This window comes from Hyla sarda, chromosome 1 (assembly GCF_029499605.1).
Source record: "Hyla sarda isolate aHylSar1 chromosome 1, aHylSar1.hap1, whole genome shotgun sequence".
NCBI lineage: Eukaryota > Metazoa > Chordata > Amphibia > Anura > Hylidae > Hyla > Hyla sarda.
In genome coordinates this window covers 112,809,445-112,829,363 of record NC_079189.1, presented here as the reverse complement: position 1 = coordinate 112,829,363, position 19,919 = coordinate 112,809,445, and the positions used below count along the sequence as shown (strand labels likewise).

The 19,919-nt window shown below is 43.4% G+C and overlaps 1 protein-coding gene across 21 annotated transcripts in view; it reads left to right on the top strand.

Moving 5' to 3' along the window:
• The window catches only part of TENM3 (teneurin transmembrane protein 3), a 2,657,329-nt gene that overhangs the window by 2,284,831 nt on the left and 352,579 nt on the right, over positions 1-19,919 (top strand). For 18 of the 21 annotated variants that reach the window (XM_056560421.1, XM_056560513.1, XM_056560494.1 and 15 more), the window contains one exon: positions 767-970. The exons of the other annotated variants lie outside the window; for them this stretch is intronic. In XM_056560421.1, coding sequence (XP_056416396.1) covers positions 767-970 — 204 coding nt within the window. The remainder of the gene's footprint in view (positions 1-766; positions 971-19,919) is intronic. 21 annotated transcript variants of the gene reach the window in all.

The following is a 19,919-nucleotide window of genomic DNA, read 5'->3' as shown; positions in this document are numbered from 1 at the left end:
TGTAAAAAACTACTAGCCAAAATACTGCTGTATCAAAGTGGCCTCGGAGCATTCCATATGTTATCAGCCATGTTATATTATGATATCACAATGTGGTTTTCCATAATATTGCAGATGACCCAGAGAATTTTTAACTATTCACAAACAATGCATCCCCAAAGGGAAATATAACAAGCCCTGCTCTGTGCCATGTGTAAAAAGTACCTGGCATGTTGTTTGTGTTCTGTCTGATGATTATTTTTTCACACCTATAATGACACCAGCAGATAGGGAGCAGAGCAGGCTGTGGATAACACTGTAGGAAGAAGGGATGCCTTCATTGTTCTTAGACAGGGTGCACCATCTACAGGCAGGATTGCAGTCCTTTCATTCTCTCTGACAATTAGCAGGTGTGAGACGATAAGCTGAGACTGAGTATGTCCATTCTGCTCGGCCTTCTGAGAGCCAAGTGACAACATGAATTATCTGACAGCGCCATTACCCAGCCATGACCTCCTAAATGCTCCCCATGCATACAGATTTTAATTTAAATCTCCATGCATGAGTGACATCTCAGGAGCCTGAGATAGGCCCAACACTGAACAGGAACCTCAAAGTCTTTTTTACGTTTCCCCCACCAATCTGCACCTCATGCCTGCTTTATGTTTTCACATTTCTGTTATATATACATATAATATGTTGTTGTATTTTACTTTTTCCTCTGGATGCTTTTCATCATACGCTGTCATGCATGGTTTTATTACAACATGTTTATTTCTATCCATAGGTTCTCCCATGCCATCCTCATCTTCTAGTCCTTCAGTTACTGAGCATTTACATTCTCCTACTTCATCACCCCATCTCCATGACAACCAGAGGTGGCTATTAAGTGCTAGTGCCAAGCAGTCACTTCAGGACTCTGATGACGAGTTCAGTGCCAGCATATGTTTGGTGCATCAAACAATTCGGTCAGAGGGTGTCCCGTGTCATGGTAAGCAGAAGACACCTTGTCCATTCATATGTTCATTGTATTCTCATGTATCAAACGTAACTATTGTTTGTATCTATATCACTTATTTAATCACATTTTATCATCTGCCTCCCACAATCCAATACAGTTATACTGTTGCCCAAGTAGGGCATAAAGATTTTGTTTCGTGTTTCCAATAAGGGCTGCAGGCATCGGCAGAACAGTTGCCAGGCAGCAGTCTTAACATGTGACCACAATACTGATGTGATGACACTAGCTTCCATGTGACCACCTAGGTATTAGAAGCCAGAATCATGTGCAAGTGGTCACATGACACGCATCATGGTCATGTGACCTATGCAAGTCCAGAACCATAAGACTGTGGCATACAGGTTGACTGGCCATCTTGTTTTTACCACTGTGCCCCACATACTATCAATCTGCATCTGTGGACAACTTTGTTTTTACTAAATAAAAAAACAATATAATGATTTTGAATTATGATTCCATAACCAACACAAGGGGTACAATTTTATTTTTAAAGTGTCCCTGTATTTTATAAAGACAATCAATATGTCATAATTTAAAATCATTATATAGATTTTTTATTTAGCAAAAGAAAAAAAAGTTCTGCTTGGAAAATATGTAGTGTTTATGATGACCAAAGTGTAAAAAAAAAAAAACACACAATTTGGGGGACTTTAGCATTGTTGCTGTAGGTGAATGATTTTTGTCTACTTTTATTTTGTGTGGTGCTAATGTGTATGGGCACCAAATTTATGAAATGGTTGCAGGGAATTTGATAAATGTTGTGCAGGTAAACATTTCACTGAATTTTTCTGTAAATTCTTCAGTAAATCATTTTTTATAGTTTATTCCTTGACTAAAAATGTGCAACTTTTTAATCCATTGCACTAAAATTATCTATACTTCCAAGAATGTAACCACCTAGATGCCACATTCCATAGTGATTGCAGAATCTAAAGTTTTTAACAGAAGGAGGTACAGGTACAGGAGGTACAGACGGCTACATTTCAAAAGATTCAGTACAAATAGGGCCGACAGAGACATTTTATTCTATTATCTGGCCTCTGTTCTCCGATGTGAAAGATTTAATTCAATTACTAATTATAAATACTGAGCAGGACTGGTCTCAAGTGCATGTCTCTTTAATAACACGTACGTCTGAACATCCAGAAAGGACTTTATGCAATGTCTTACTGTAGGCCTTGCAACACCTTCACTGGAAAACTTTTTTTTTAAACAAACTGGTGCCAGAAAGTGAAACAGATTTGTAAATGACTTCTATTAAAAAATATTAATCCTTCTAGTACTTATCAGCTGTTGTTATGATCCACAGGAAGGTTTTTTTCTTTTTTAATTTCCTTTCTGCCTGACCACAGTGACCTACTCTCTGCTGATACCTTTGCCCATTTTAGGAACTGTCCAGAGTAGGAGCAAATCCCCATAGAAAATCCTGCACTGAACAGTTCCTAAAATGGACAGAGGTGTCAGCAGAGAGCACTGTGGTCAGGCAGAAAGTAAATTCAAAAAGAAAAGAATAAAAGAAAAAGGGTTGCAGACCTCAAGGTATATACTTACTATATGTGGAATGGATCACTGGGTTTTTAATAAAAGTATATAGTGGTTACATTGGGATATATGTGTAATGGAATAGAATGTGCAGACTAGTTGTATAGCTAACCAAAAAATGTTTATTGATTAATTAGTTACATAAATGGTCTCAGCAGGGCCCTAGCTAGAGACCAGTATTGAAAAACAAAATAGTATTAAAACAATGATGTAAGATAAAATAATATAATAATATAAAATAATAGTTTATAGCAGCCACCTCTGTATGACTTGGATTATATTTGGTCAAGTCCAGCCGTATCTGTTATCTGATTTATATTATCGGCAGTCTTAGAATAACAGTAGCAATTATCGGCAGTCTTCGAATAGCAGTAGCAATTTTCGTCAGTCTTAGAATAACAGTAGCAATAGGTGTTGTAATCCAGGAAATATTGTAACAAGTATGGATCCAGAGATACTGTAGCAAGTAATGATTGTTGGTGCTACTGCACCACTCACCGCTCTGTTTGGGTTGGGATGGTAGCCCCTGGTGTGCTGGGCTCCTCGTCGCAGGCTGGCTCAGCTGGGCAGCCGGCACCATAGATGTATCTGCGCGGTGTGTTCCGAACCTCCTCCGGTGGGGCACAGATGATTGCTCGGTCTTACGGATGGAATCACGGCAAACAGGCAGGTTGGTGAGTGGATGCAGGTGATGCTTATATGCGCAGCAGCGTGCGCACGTCCTGAACAGTGGTCCTGGCAATGGGGGGTTCCAGCTGTTGCCAATGTTGGTAGTGGGTAATAATTTCAGAGGTGGTCTGTGTGAAGTAGGTACAGGGCTAGACACGTTTTGGGGAGACCCCTTTCTCAATAGCTGATGTACTCCATGTTCTGTGGACATTTATATAGTCTGTGTACTTTGAATTTGGAGGGAGTTTGCTGTAAGCCACGGACTGGATTGCTGTTTTTTTTTTTTTAAACATGTAATGGACTGGTCTGAGTATAAAGCATGGGTGATTGATGTATAATAAAGTGATGTGTGACCTATGAGTTTTCTTTGGATATTGTGTAAGATTGTTTGGAAGCGATAGGGGTGTGTTATAAATAGAATAAAAATGTGTAAAAATATGAATTTATATGAATGTATATAGAAAATGTGTATAATATATATACATATATAAATATATATATATATATATATATATATATATATATATATATATATTCTAAAAATGTAATTTGAATTTCCTTTCTGTCTGACCACAGTGCTCTCTGCTGACACCTCTGTCCATTTTAGGAACTGTCCAGAGTAGGAGCAAATCCCCATAAAAAACCTATCCTGCTCTGGACCGTTCCAAAAATGGACAGAGGTGTCAGCAGAGAGCACTGTGGTCAGACAGAAAGGAAATTCAAAAAGAAAACAACTTCCTGTGGATCATAACAGCAGCTGATAATTACTCGATGGAATAAGATTTTTAAATAGAAGTCAAATCTGTTTAACTTTCTGGCACCGGTTGATTTAAAAAAAATCTTTTCCAGTGGAGCACCCCTTTAATATTGTTCATGTCCACAAATAATGAGAAAACTAGACATCTAGAGAGAGATGAGAAAACCAGACATGAGAGATGTACCTTGTGGGTCCCTATGGCAGTAAATGTACCGGACATTATAAGCCTAAATTTTTTTTTTCTCAACAATGCTCCTAGCATCCACCTGGGCAAAACTCAAGTATCAACAAGGAAGCCAACAAGGTGGCACTCCTGCCAAAGTAGGGACATGGGGTTTCAGACTGTTAGGAGGAACACCCAAAAGGGCACCACACCCTGATTACTCAAGTGATGAACCAACACATATAGTAGCATAGTGTCAAATAAAATAATGAAATGAATAAATAAATAGATTATAGCCCAATCATCTGGCCTTATCCATACAAATTTCTAAGAATCCAGCCAAATGGCCAGGAATCAAGGTGAGTGCCAAAGGAAGAGAGTTGTAGTGTCAGTGTCTCCACTCAATGGGCCTCCACCACTACATGAGTTACGGCATCTCGAGGTTAACACTTCGAGAGGCACAACGTTACTCAGCTCTTAACCATCCTCCCTAACTTAAATACCATACCTGGAGCTAACAGGTTACATTGAGCAACTGTTGAGCTAGTTTGTGGCCCAGCCTTGGAACCTTTTAGTGCCCCCCTCAGTGAATATCCTTTCCTTCTCACTGGGAGACACAAGACCACTGATAAGAACAAATACTACACTTGATCTTAGCCTAAATCACAAAATCCACATGCATATAATAACAAATTTCTTTCAATGGACACATGGAGCACAGTGAGTCGTATATGGCACTTTTATTTAGCTAACGGAGATGATCCTAGTGCGGTATAGCTCCATCTATGAGCTCAATATGCCCTATGGCATGATCAAGGCAGATGACTGAGTAAATATATCTTTTAGACATCTTTGGCTTGTGTTGCGAGAAAACTTTGCCCTGGTAACGCTGGCGTCATTGCACCTTTATTATTGTCACTCTATAACGGTTTGATATATTGTCCGTCTTGCGTAATTTGATCCATAATGTTCCTTTTTCATTTTTTGGACAGAATTCAGACAGGCTTTCAGTGATTTATTTGGCATGAACACACATGCAGACATCCTTTTCCTTATAATCACAAATATTAAAATGAAAGGTTGGAAAGTAATAAAAGGAAAGGAAAATGTGCGATTATTCGTTAAACCCAGTGTTTCCTGTGTGTAGATAAACCTGTTCTTTGAAATGCATTGCAACACTGCATATTGCAAGTAACCTGTTAGTCTGATCAAATACTGCACAGAATATATATCAGCATTGTGAGGTTCTAGAAATCCTTTCAATTCTGATGAAGGGAGAAGGTTAGTTCCCAGGAGCTTATGAATATAAAGTTTACCGAGCACCGAGATGTAATGATACGTTTCCTTTTTCTGTAGATTTTGAAAAGCTTGAAGTTGTATTCATTATGTTGCTTTTTTATGCTAAATGTAATATGTATAGTACATCCAATGACCTTAAAGTGTTGTTTGCCGCCGTGGTCTTGATTCGAGTTATAATATTTTATCGTTTCCATAGACTGTAGTGCTAGTGTGCTGAACAGATCTACAAGTAATGTACAAAATATAAGTATAGAAGTATTGATCTTGCTATAGATGGGGCTTTTCCATACATTTATCCTTGGAATAGGTAATAAGTGTCTGATTAATGGGCTGCCAATGAACACTAGAATGAACTAAGAATATGGCCAGTGCTAAGCAATTCATCCCCTATACGCAGGATAGGGAACAAATGTCTGATTGTGTGAGGCCCTACCGCTGGGACCCCAAGGGATCTCCCGCACGGGGCTCTGGCTCTGCGCTGGTAAAACGTGCTTTGTACCCAGCAGGTCAGCTGGTACAAACACGCCCCCATTACTGGTCTCTATAGGAGAGGCGGAGACACAGCATTCCTGTGTCTCCGCCTCTCCTGACCTACTGTTTGCTAAATGTCAGGGCCCCATACGAGAGATCTTGGGGGGTCCTAGCAGTCGGACCCCCCCCCCCCCCCGTGATCATACATTTATACCCTATCCAGCGTATAGGGGATAAATTGCTTAGCATTGGACATCTTCTTTAAAGGAACATTGACATTTTAAGTCTATGGGACTAATAGGGACCTCCAAGTACAGCACTTGGCAGTGTTTGTCAGTCCCAAGAAGGCAACATGCATGCTTGACCGGTCCTTCATTTACCCACATTGCTGTTATGCAGAAGGGAGAAACGAGGAGTTTGAGTCCTCCATTCTAGTGAAAGGTGGAGGTCCCAGCAGTTAGACATTTCTCATAGCCAACGGCTGTCCAGGCATGCTGGAAGTTGTAATTTAGCAACATCTGGAGGTTCACAGTTCAAAGACCACTGCTGTAAGTTGTACTCTAAAATGAGGATATGGGGGGCATTTATCATTGTCTTTAGAGCTATTTTTGTGTGTAGAATTGTCTCTATTTTGGTGCAGCACTGCACTTTTTGGTTTACACTTTAAAAAAAAAAAAAAAAAAAAAAAAAAGAAGGTACAGACCAGTTGTTAAGGTTAGTCTTGTGCAGAGGTAATGAATTTATCAACTGCGACTTTTTCAAAAAAGTTGCAAAAAACACCAGAAAGTCACAAAGCTACAACAGCCCAGACTTAGCTTAGCTTTTTGGTGTATGTGAAGAGTGAAATTTCAGAAAATGTGTACCTGCACAAAATTTATCAAATGCTCTGCGCACAAAAAAGGTGTAGAAAAATGCTTCACGCACACCTACAGTTATAAAAGCGCACCCCCCCCCTATAGTGTATTGTGAAGGCTGTTGAGGCTGCTCCAACATCATTAGACAGAAATGCTTATACTGTATGTTCCTTCATCTGACCTGACAGCTTTTGTGATGTCTGTCTCATATACAGATACGTTTTAATGAATTCTCACATTCCCCGTGAAATAGCAATGTTTGAGCATCTTTTCTCAGAACTCTACATTGTGCAATTCCTCTGTAAAGGCACCCGTACACCTTCAATATCTTTATTGATCCTATCTCTCCCGTTTGCCCCATACACATGAACACTTGGCTCAGTTGATGCATCACAAAGTAGAAGGGTGGTGTAAGCCGCCAACAGTAAGCTCTGGCGATGTTTTATGTACCAGAAAACAAAAGGATAGGGCAGTTAAAATCCAGCATTCTTAACCCTTCTTTTCCCCCCTGACATCATTAAAAAGTTGGCCGGTTCAACCAAAATTGGATAGGTCAGATTACTTTTAATGACACATGGTGAAATCGAAATGCAAGGTCCTTTTATAGAGTCCAATTTGCATTGCTCCGGTTACAATACTCATTAAAGAGGTTATCACATCAGAGATTGACACTGCTAGACATGGCTAGGAATTATAACATTGTGGCCATTTAGATGCATAGTCATCCATGTAATACAAGGGCATATGGAGATTGACATATCGCAGCTGCTATAGGACCCCATCAATAATGTCCTCTTTAACAACAATACCATTAAAAGGAAAAAAATAAATAGAGATAGAGTCTATTATAGAGTGAAATTACATGACAAAACATGATAAAGATTTGTACTAAGCAGCTTTCTTTTTTTCATTTTAAATTTTGGGCAAAACTCCTAGTGACACTAGAGTGATTAAACATTCATAGTAGGATTTTCTGCTTGGGCTACCTTTCTTCAGGTTGTGAAATCCCTTGAACTTCCTAATCACGTAGTGAAGAGATGTCTTTTCTATTTTTATAGAGCCAGTAGAGCTAGGATTTTTAATACTGCCATGGCATTGTCTCCTAAATTGATACTTGAAAGTCACTTCTCTTCTTAAAGAGCACCTGCCATATTTCATATCCACCCCCACCCCCCAAAAAAACAAAAAGTTATATGCTACTCAGTACCTTATCCTGGTCATGTACATGTATGTATATTTTTTGTGTGTCTAGCACCTATATTTCTTTGTCATCCTGTGCTTTTGAGGGGCAATGCCCTCATTCTGCATTATTCATTTTCCTCCCTGAGTCTGCTGTGATGTGCTGTGCTGGGTCTCTTCATCCAATCACTGCAGGCTGCTCTTATCAAGTATATATACCTAAACAGAGAACTACTTGGAGTCACTTGATAATAAAATGTAATGTTTATTGATATGCATTAAAAAAACAAAATGTTGACTCCCGGACGAAGGTCAGCATGCCGAAACGCGCGTAGGAATGGTGCCATCCCGGTCTCTGCCCGGCATTTTCCTGTGCGGGTATTGCTATGTATTATTTCATTGCACTGATGCAGTCTCTCTATGTTTAAAGCACTTTATGCATATGGCACTTTCATTGTAAAATTACATGATGTTCAATTGCTGCATAATTTTTTGTTCCATACTGCTGCCATTTATATAACTTGCACCTTAGTGAGGTATATATTGTTACGCCGAGCGCTCCGGGTCCCCGCTCCTCCCCGGAGCGCTCGCTTCACTCTCCCCGCGGCAGCGCTCCGGTCACGTCCTCTGACCCGGGGCGCTGCGATTCCGCTGCCAGCCGGGATGCGATTCGCGATGCGGGTAGCGCCCGCTCGCGATGCGCACCCCGGCTCCCCTACCTGACTCGCTCTCCGTCTGTTCTGTCCCGGCGCGCGCGGCCCCGCTCCCTAGGGCGCGCGCGCGCCGGGTCTCTGCGATTTAAAGGGCCACTGCGCCGCTGATTGGCGCAGTGGTTCCAATTAGTGTGTTCACCTGTGCACTTCCCTATATCACCTCACTTCCCCTGCACTCCCTTGCCGGATCTTGTTGCCTTAGTGCCAGTGAAAGCGTTCCTTGTGTGTTCCTTGCCTGTGTTTCCAGACCTTCTGCCGTTGCCCCTGACTACGATCCTTGCTGCCTGCCCCGACCTTCTGCTACGTCCGACCTTGCTTTTGCCTACTCCCTTGTACCGCGCCTATCTTCAGCAGCCAGAGAGGTGAGCCGTTGCTAGTGGATACGACCTGGTCACTACCGCCGCAGCAAGACCATCCCGCTTTGCGGCGGGCTCTGGTGAAAACCAGTAGTGGCTTAGAACCGGTCCACTAGCACGGTCCACGCCAATCCCTCTCTGGCACAGAGGATCCACTACCTGCCAGCCGGCATCGTGACAGTAGATCCGGCCATGGATCCCGCTGAAGTTCCTCTGCCAGTTGTCGCTGACCTCACCACGGTGGTCGCCCAGCAGTCACAACAGATAGCGCAACAAGGCCAACAGCTGTCTCAACTGACCGTTATGCTACAACAGTTACTACCACAGCTTCAGCAGTCATCTCCTCCGCCAGCTCCTGCACCTCCTCCGCAGCGAGTGGCCGCTCCTGGGATACGCTTATCCTTGCCGGATAAATTTGATGGGGACTCTAAGTTTTGCCGTGGCTTTCTTTCCCAATGTTCCCTGCATCTGGAGATGATGTCGGACCTGTTTCCCACTGAAAGGTCTAAGGTGGCTTTCGTAGTCAGCCTTCTGTCCGGAAAAGCCCTGTCATGGGCCACACCGCTCTGGGACCGCAATGACCCCGTCACTGCCTCTGTACACTCCTTCTTCTCGGAAATCCGAAGTGTCTTTGAGGAACCTGCCCGAGCCTCTTCTGCTGAGACTGCCCTGTTGAACCTGGTCCAGGGTAATTCTTCCGTTGGCGAGTATGCCGTACAATTCCGTACTCTTGCTTCAGAATTGTCCTGGAATAATGAGGCCCTCTGCGCGACCTTCAAAAAAGGCCTATCCAGCAACATTAAAGATGTTCTGGCCGCACGAGAAATTCCTGCTAATCTACATGAACTTATTCACCTAGCCACTCGCATTGACATGCGTTTTTCCGAAAGGCGTCAGGAACTCCGCCAAGATATGGACTCTGTTCGCACAAGGCGTTTCTTCTCCTCGGCTCCTCTCTCCTCTGGTCCCCTGCAATCTGTTCCTGTGCCTCCCGCCGTGGAGGCTATGCAGGTCGACCGGTCTCGCCTGACACCTCAAGAGAGGACACGACGCCGTATGGAGAACCTCTGCCTGTACTGTGCTAGTACCGAACACTTCCTGAGAGATTGTCCTATCCGTCCTCCCCGCCTGGAAAGACGTACGCTGACTCCGCACAAAGGTGAGACAGTCCTTGATGTCTACTCTGCTTCTCCACGTCTTACTGTGCCTGTGCGGATGTCTGCCTCTGCCTTCTCCTTCTCTACAGTGGCCTTCTTGGACTCTGGATCTGCAGGAAATTTTATTTTGGCCTCTCTCGTCAACAAGTTCAACATCCCGGTGACCAGTCTCGCCAGACCCCTCTACATCAATTGTGTAAATAATGAAAGATTGGACTGTACCATACGTTTCCGCACGGAGCCCCTTCTTATGAGCATCGGATCTCATCATGAGAGGATTGAACTTTTGGTCCTCCCCAATTGCACCTCGGAAATTCTCCTTGGACTTCCCTGGCTTCAACTTCATTCCCCTACCCTGGATTGGTCCACTGGGGAGATCAAGAGTTGGGGGTCCTCTTGTTCCAAGAACTGTCTAAAACCGGTTCCCAGTAACCCTTGCCGTAACTCTGTGGTTCCTCCAGTAACCGGTCTCCCTAAGGCCTATATGGACTTCGAGGATGTTTTCTGCAAAAAACAAGCTGAGACTCTACCTCCTCACAGGCCTTATGATTGCCCTATCGACCTCCTCCCGGGCACTACTCCACCCCGGGGCAGAATTTATCCTCTCTCTGCCCCAGAGACTCTTGCCATGTCCGAATACGTCCAGGAGAATCTAAAAAAGGGCTTTATCCGTAAATCCTCCTCTCCTGCCGGAGCCGGATTTTTCTTTGTGTCCAAAAAAGATGGCTCCCTACGTCCTTGCATTGACTACCGCGGTCTTAATAAAATCACGGTTAAGAACCGCTACCCCTTACCCCTCATCTCTGAACTCTTTGATCGCCTCCAAGGTGCCCACATCTTCACTAAATTGGACTTAAGAGGCGCCTATAACCTCATCCGCATCAGAGAGGGGGACGAGTGGAAAACGGCATTTAACACCAGAGATGGACACTTTGAGTATCTGGTCATGCCCTTTGGACTGTGCAACGCCCCTGCCGTCTTCCAAGACTTTGTCAATGAAATTTTTCGTGATCTGTTATACTCCTGTGTTGTTGTATATCTGGACGATATCCTAATTTTTTCTGCCAATCTAGAAGAACACCGCCAGCATGTCCGTATGGTTCTTCAGAGACTTCGTGACAACCAACTCTATGCCAAAATTGAGAAATGTCTGTTTGAATGCCAATCTCTTCCTTTTCTAGGATATTTGGTCTCTGGCCAGGGACTACAGATGGATCCAGACAAACTCTCTGCCGTCTTAGATTGGCCACGCCCCTCCGGACTCCGTGCTATCCAACGCTTTTTGGGGTTCGCCAATTATTACAGGCAATTTATTCCACATTTTTCTACCATTGTGGCTCCTATCGTGGCTTTAACCAAAAAAAATGCTGATCCCAAGTCCTGGCCTCCTCAAGCAGAAGACGCCTTTAAACGACTCAAGTCTGCCTTTTCTTCGGCTCCCGTCCTCTCCAGACCTGACCCTTCCAAACCCTTCCTATTGGAGGTTGATGCCTCCTCAGTGGGAGCTGGAGCTGTTCTTCTACAAAAAAATTCTTCCGGGCATGCTGTCACTTGTGGTTTTTTCTCTAGGACCTTCTCTCCAGCGGAGAGGAACTACTCCATCGGGGATCGAGAGCTTCTAGCCATTAAATTAGCACTTGAGGAATGGAGGCATCTGCTGGAGGGATCAAGTTCTCCTGTTATTATCTACACCGACCACAAGAACCTCTCCTACCTCCAGTCTGCCCAACGGCTGAATCCTCGCCAGGCCCGGTGGTCTCTGTTCTTTGCCCGATTTAATTTTGAGATTCACTTTCGTCCTGCCGATAAGAACATTAGGGCCGATGCTCTCTCTCGTTCCTCGGATGCCTCAGAAGTTGAACTCTCTCCGCAACACATCATTCCACCTGACTGCCTGATCTCCACTTCTCCTGCCTCCATCAGGCAGACTCCTCCAGGAAAGACCTTTGTTTCTCCTCGCCAACGCCTCGGAATCCTCAAATGGGGTCACTCCTCCCATCTCGCAGGTCATGCGGGTATCAAGAAATCTGTGCAACTCATCTCCCGCTTCTATTGGTGGCCGACTCTGGAGACGGATGTTGTGGACTTTGTGCGAGCCTGCACTATCTGTGCCCGGGATAAGACTCCTCGCCAGAAGCCCGCTGGTTTTCTTCATCCTCTGCCTGTCCCCGAACAGCCTTGGTCTCTGATTGGTATGGATTTTATTACTGATTTACCCCCTTCCCGTGGCAACACTGTTATTTGGGTGGTCGTTGATCGATTCTCCAAAATGGCACATTTCATCCCTCTTCCTGGTCTTCCTTCTGCGCCTCAGTTGGCTAAACAATTTTTTGTACACATTTTTCGTCTTCACGGGTTGCCTACGCAGATTGTCTCGGATAGAGGCGTCCAATTCGTGTCTAAATTCTGGAGGGCTCTCTGTAAACAACTCAAGATTAAATTAAATTTTTCTTCTGCATATCATCCCCAGTCCAATGGACAAGTAGAAAGGATTAACCAGATCTTGGGTGATTATTTGCGACATTTTGTTTCCTCCCGCCAGGATGACTGGGCAGATCTCCTCCCATGGGCCGAATTCTCGTATAACTTCAGGGTCTCTGAGTCTTCCTCCAAATCCCCATTTTTCGTGGTGTACGGCCGTCACCCTCTTCCCCCCCTCCCTACTCCCTTGCCCTCTGGTCTGCCCGCTGTGGATGAAATTTCTCGTGACCTTTCCATCATATGGAGAGAGACCCAAAATTCTCTCTTACAGGCTTCATCACGCATGAAGAAGTTCGCGGATAAGAAAAGAAGAGCTCCCCCCGTTTTTTCCCCTGGAGACAAGGTATGGCTCTCCGCTAAATATGTCCGCTTCCGTGTCCCTAGCTACAAGTTGGGACCACGCTATCTTGGTCCTTTCAAAATTTTGTGTCAAATTAATCCTGTCTCTTATAAACTTCTTCTTCCTCCCTCTCTTCGTATCCCTAATGCCTTTCACGTCTCTCTTCTCAAACCACTCATCCTCAACCGTTTTTCTCCCAAATCTGTTCCTCCCACTCCTGTTTCCGGCTCCTCGGACATCTTCTCGGTCAAAGAAATTTTAGCTGCCAAAAAGGTCAGAGGGAAAAATTTTTTTTTAGTGGACTGGGAGGGTTGTGGTCCTGAAGAGAGATCCTGGGAACCTGAGGACAACATCCTAGACAAAAGTCTGCTCCTCAGGTTCTCAGGCTCTAAGAAGAGGGGGAGACCCAAGGGGGGGGGTACTGTTACGCCGAGCGCTCCGGGTCCCCGCTCCTCCCCGGAGCGCTCGCTTCACTCTCCCCGCGGCAGCGCTCCGGTCACGTCCTCTGACCCGGGGCGCTGCGATTCCGCTGCCAGCCGGGATGCGATTCGCGATGCGGGTAGCGCCCGCTCGCGATGCGCACCCCGGCTCCCCTACCTGACTCGCTCTCCGTCTGTTCTGTCCCGGCGCGCGCGGCCCCGCTCCCTAGGGCGCGCGCGCGCCGGGTCTCTGCGATTTAAAGGGCCACTGCGCCGCTGATTGGCGCAGTGGTTCCAATTAGTGTGTTCACCTGTGCACTTCCCTATATCACCTCACTTCCCCTGCACTCCCTTGCCGGATCTTGTTGCCTTAGTGCCAGTGAAAGCGTTCCTTGTGTGTTCCTTGCCTGTGTTTCCAGACCTTCTGCCGTTGCCCCTGACTACGATCCTTGCTGCCTGCCCCGACCTTCTGCTACGTCCGACCTTGCTTTTGCCTACTCCCTTGTACCGCGCCTATCTTCAGCAGCCAGAGAGGTGAGCCGTTGCTAGTGGATACGACCTGGTCACTACCGCCGCAGCAAGACCATCCCGCTTTGCGGCGGGCTCTGGTGAAAACCAGTAGTGGCTTAGAACCGGTCCACTAGCACGGTCCACGCCAATCCCTCTCTGGCACAGAGGATCCACTACCTGCCAGCCGGCATCGTGACATATATTCACCCACTACCATCTTGAATGGCAGCTGTGCTGGTGATGTCGCTGTATTTTTGTGATGCTGTTTCCCCCCTTTTTTGAAACTTTTAATAAAGATCCGGATTGTGGATCGAAACGTTGCATCTCACTGATGGGTGAATAAATCATTTTCTTGGATTACAATCCCTGGAGTGCCGCTTCTTCTGTGTTTTCTTACATTTTATTATCAAGTGACTCCAAGTAGTTCTCTGTTTAGGTATATTCAATAACAGGAGGTCACATTATATTATGCCTTAAATGGTTTAGTAAGGATAGTACAGTGCCAGTACTTACTGACCCACCTACCATAGGTTATTCCTTACAAGAGTGTTTGGTTTTTGGTTAATCGTATCAAGTATATTAGAAAGATTAATGTTTTGCCAATATATACAACATATAAAAAAATTTCGAATTTGACAGTGCTCATTTAAAGATATGCAAGCTAATGGGTAGCAGTGGATTGTCGGGACTTGTTGAGAGTTATTGTTCCACCACAGCAAACAATGCTAGATTATAAACTCAGCCATACAGATTACATAGCTATTGGCAGAACACTCATTTGACCATCAACTATAACTCCCACTCCCCACATACACAGTTGTTGGCTAAGCATGCATGTATTGTGATTTGGAATAGGTGAGAAAGTTGCTTCTAGACATCTCTAAAAGTGGCTTACCTCCCTAAGAACAAAAGGATCGGGCATGTCCAAATTTATTTGGGAGTACCCCATATGCTATTGAACAATGGCCAATCCCAACAAACTCAGATTGTTTCTTGTAAAGGGTAGCCAGGCTTGGCTATAGGCTGTGTGTGCAAGATCACATCACAAATACAGAATCTGTATGGCATTCAATGTTATTCCTTAGGAAGATTTATATAGCGCCATCAGCTTCCGCAGTACTTTACATTTTTTACCGGTAATAATTGAACCTTTTTTCCAGTAGCTATTGATGTTTTTTTTTTTTTTGTCTTTTGTTTTCTGCCAAATTCTATCCCAAGAAAACCTAAACCCAACATTTTCTGGGGAAAACCAGAATACCTGGTCAATTCTGACCTATATGGAAATTTGTAGAAGTAAATATGCCAATCTGTGGTGCAAAAGTGATGCATATTTGGTGCAACATTAATCAATTTAAAACTGCTGTTAAAAGGTGATAATGCACCAAATTTATAACAAAAATAAAGATGCCAGGAACAGCTTAAAAAACAAGCATACTTCATGAGACTTTTCATTTAGTCCAACCCCCCCCCCCACACACACACACATGTTTTATCAATTCAAAAACACAGAATTCACACAATATAGTAGTCACAACCATTTCCATACAGTCTGTACAAGAATATCCAGTAAGACCTGACTTCATGGCATCAAGGAGCGAATCTTAGCAGAAGATCATTTATTTCATCCATTTTGGTTGCTGATGTGAAGTCCCAGTACGGGATATAGTCCCATACCATACTTAGGCCCTGTCAGGTTGAGTCCCTCTGTGACCTAGGGGCTCTCCTGCAGCATCTCCCTCATAGTGTTATATGCATTATATATGAATGACCTTTGAGGATCTTTTGAGTTAATTACATGATACTGTTGTCACATGTTCAAGTCACATGTTTTGTTACCCAGAGAACACCAGCTAACCAGGTGACCTGCAGCTTGACCTATGGGCTCCTTGCACAGCCCCCCTTTATAAGAGGGGGAGGTACTACAATCTCCCTTTTAGATCCTGAGGTCCAATTCAGTACAGACGTCTCAGAGCTAGTGTCTAGCACATCTGGAGGCCTCAAGCATAACCTACAGTCACATCTCAGTAAATCAAGTCATCTATGTCTGCTGTCACTACCTACAGTCAAGCCAAGTATATAGTCAAGTCTATTATAGTCAGCGTGGCTGTCCTAAAGTCTGTCAAGTCACTGAAAGTTCCAGCAAGCTGCAGGATCCCCTCCTTGTTACTGGTCATCTCTCTGGGATCCTGGCCTAGCTGTAAAGACTATTACCATCTGTCTATCTCAGTAAAGCTACCATTAACCCTGACGTTGCCTTGGACTCTTATTACTCCCTGCCTAACTAGGACTAGCTGTGCTACCATTTGGGTGGTTACCGGTAAAACCATGCCCTGGTGTCACGAAAATTTAGGGATTAACACCATCTGCCCCTGGGCCATAACATCTTCCCCATACACCTCATCTTCACACTCTGTGACTCACCACACTGACTATAGACACCAACACCATCACTTTTTCCTTTTTTGTTTGTAAAACATTACAATCCAGATGATAGATTGTAGAAAACATTGTAATTGAAGGAAGCCAAATGCCACAATAGAGTATCAGCCATCCATCATAAATGTAAAGTTGTTTTTATTAGATCCATTAAATCATTTGCTGTGAAATTGTATCCATGTAGGAAATAGCCCATTTGTATTTCCTGCTATGAAAATATTATATGCCAGCTCCTTGTGCAAGTGATGTTGCCTGCTTTTACATTCTGAAAACATACTGTAGGGATGAGTTTACTGGTTCCTCCATAAAACGAACAGCAGATGTTACTACAGTATACCCTTATGGCGGTATTTTAGTTAAACTTAAGGTTAAAGCGCAAGTCCACATTGTGTCTCATAAGGCTTTTACAGGCATTACACAGCCAGATAATCTATATAACCCAACCAGTACGCCACCTGCAAAGTCTGCAGAGTTAATAGTGTAGCTAGATCTTGGCATTCTGGTCAGTGTAAGTGATCATAGATTGTGATCTGAAAAGTTGACTTTTTTTTTTTTTTAGAACTGGCAACCAATTCTGGAGACTTTTAGATATGACTTGGTGTCAAGCCATTTCAAAGATCTACAGCTACCAAAATCTAGGGAGCCAAATGCAGGGTGCCTGGAAGCCCTATTTTCCTCCCTGGTGACTGGTTGGGAAACATTAAATACACACAGTATTAGCTATACACTACAAATGTTTAAAGTGATTCCCATTGGTCCAGATCTGTCCAGACGCGTGCCAGCATATCCTCGGATATAAAGTAACATATTTGTAAGGTTGAAAAAAGACAAGAGTTCATCCAGTTCAACTGTAAAACTTTACAGTGTTGATCCAGAGGAAGGCAACTGCCCCATGACAGAGGAGAAAATCATTCCTGACTCCAATATGACGATCAGAAAAAATCCCTGTATTTTACCGGAATCGATAAGTCACTAGTCACTGAATTCTATCTGAGCATATCCCTTGACATTAACAAAGAGTAAGGTCTCATTACATGGATCAACAGTTAACTATTTAAAATAACTTGTCATCACTATCATGAAGTCGGGAGAGAGAGTGGGGGATGGGCACTATACCAGATCTATCATGAAGTCATTGGTGTGGTCCCCAGCTTTCTCTCCCCACCCCACCAGCCTTGATTGTTAGATCTCTCAATGTCAAGACCACCACAGTACACAGAAGACATGGGGACCTTTTGTTAAGCGTTGCAGAATCTGTAGGCGCTATATAAATAAATAAATTAAAGGGGCACTCCACTGGCTGGTAATAATAGAAATATACAGATTTTATTAAAGCCGTTATCTAGTACACAACATTTAAAACCACTTAACAATATTCATGAGGTGGAGGAGTGTAATCCTCTATACACCTGCCCCCAGGTAAGTAAAATGCAATCTAACAGGAGGCTCCCATGTGAGGGGGCGGCTGTCACACCCCCTCCCATAGACCCCGCAGTGACGAAAACAGCGTTCGGAACATTTACTTCCGAACGCTGGCCTGTGGAGTTCCCCTTTAAGGCTTCTCGAAAGCAAGTAAACCTACCATAAAAGGGCCAATCTTAGGAAGTTCCTTAAGAGTAATAATAAAAATTATAACAATTTATATAGCGCCAACTGATTCCACAGCACTTTAAAATTTTACATGGCCATATCCATCTGAGGCTTGAGAACCCTTTCCATGAATATCATGTTGATATTTATGTCTACCTCATCCAGTTTTACTGATGAAGGACCCTTTAAATGTTTTGACCAGTTTAGAAAAACACATTTAACTTATATAAGGGAATTCTAATAAAGGGGGTTTCTTATTAAGGAATCCAATATTTCAACTATAATGAAGAGGTTACAAAGACAAGAGCACCATGTTCTGGCCATTGTTTTCAGTGGGCACTGTGTAATACCCAATTTAACCTATGGTGGCACTGCAGAAAAAGTAAACTCTTAGGCTATGTTCACACATCAGAATTTTAGTGCAGAATTCCACTTGGAGATTCCACTGCAGCAGAGTCCCATTGAATACAATGTGATTCTGCTGCACTGTGCACATGGCGGAATTTCTGTGCCAGATGTTTCTGCCATGGAAATTCTGAATTCCCTGTCCAAAGAAAGAATAAACCTGGTTATTCTTTCTACAGACTTGCACACAGATCATATCCCTCAATGAGACAGCACATTCCTGTGCGGTCTTAGCACCGGCATATTATGCCAGCGCCCGCAGTCTCTGAAATGTCCACACAGAGATTTTCCATGCGGACATTTCGAGGTCTGAACATAGCCTTACAACTCTGTTTCGACACAGATTACAGATATTTTCTAGGGTTTCCAGTAGAGGGCACTTTGTGAACAGCTTATTGTCAAGGAACCCTTGCCAACATTTAGGGATTGTCCAAAGCAGAGAACCTCTTTAAACCAAAGAAATGGGATGAGAACCTACAAAACACTATAATCATCAATACTACACAAATGATTAGACTAGAAGAACATAGACTGGATATGGCGATCTACCAGTAAGTTACCGGGTATCAGTGACCCTCATTTGTGGGAACAAATCCTATTTATGGGGCTGACAACCAGAATTGGCCCATGCTAGAACCAAACAAGGGTTAAAAAAAAAAAAAAAAAGTCTTTGTTTCCAGAAAAGGGCATCTTTCTATTCACTGCAACGAGGTTAGGGAATCTAAATATAATATGTTGCTAGAATTTGAATACAATTTCCAGGGACACAGCTGCTACTAGGCATAACCACACACAGACAAGGAAATCCAACCTTAACATGACCCGAGCACTGAACACAATCATAATACAGTAGTTCTGTATCATTCTATTGAATTTTTAAATGCCTTCTATAAATCTTGCTCCGGACATCATATTAAAACAGACGCCGAGAATAATATGCAGTGCATTAAAATGTGTTGGGCGCAATAGAACAGGTCAGTAAGTTAAAAAATGCATTGCCATTGACAGAGCTCACATGAATGCATTTTTAATTTAAAGTACTATGTTCCCGATCTATACATGACCCTATTTGTTTACATTTAATATATTCTTCACCTGGGGCCGATTTCCCATAAAAAAATTTAATAAAGAAAATAAAGGGAAAAAAAACATGGAGCTAAAACTGCGGCTTATTGTTAGTGTTTATATATATATATATATATATATATATATATATATATATATATGTACCGCTATAATAGTTAAATTATTAATAGTTAAACCCATTGCCTCGATATCTCGCGATTTGGATAAATAAATTTAAGAAATGTAATCACATGGCAGACGTGTTGCACTAGATCTAGAAATCTTGTATGGACATGGAATTTTCAAAATCTGAACATTTAGGGCAGTGTTTTCCAACCAGCGTGCCTCCACCCATCGCAAAGCTACAACCCTCAGCATGCCCGGACAGCCTTCGGCTGTCCGGGCATGCTGGGAGTTGTAGTTTGCAAAAGCTGGAGGCACACTGATTGAAAAATGCTGCTTTTGGGTACATTCACACGGGCAGATTACCTGTAGATTTTGTTACCATTGACT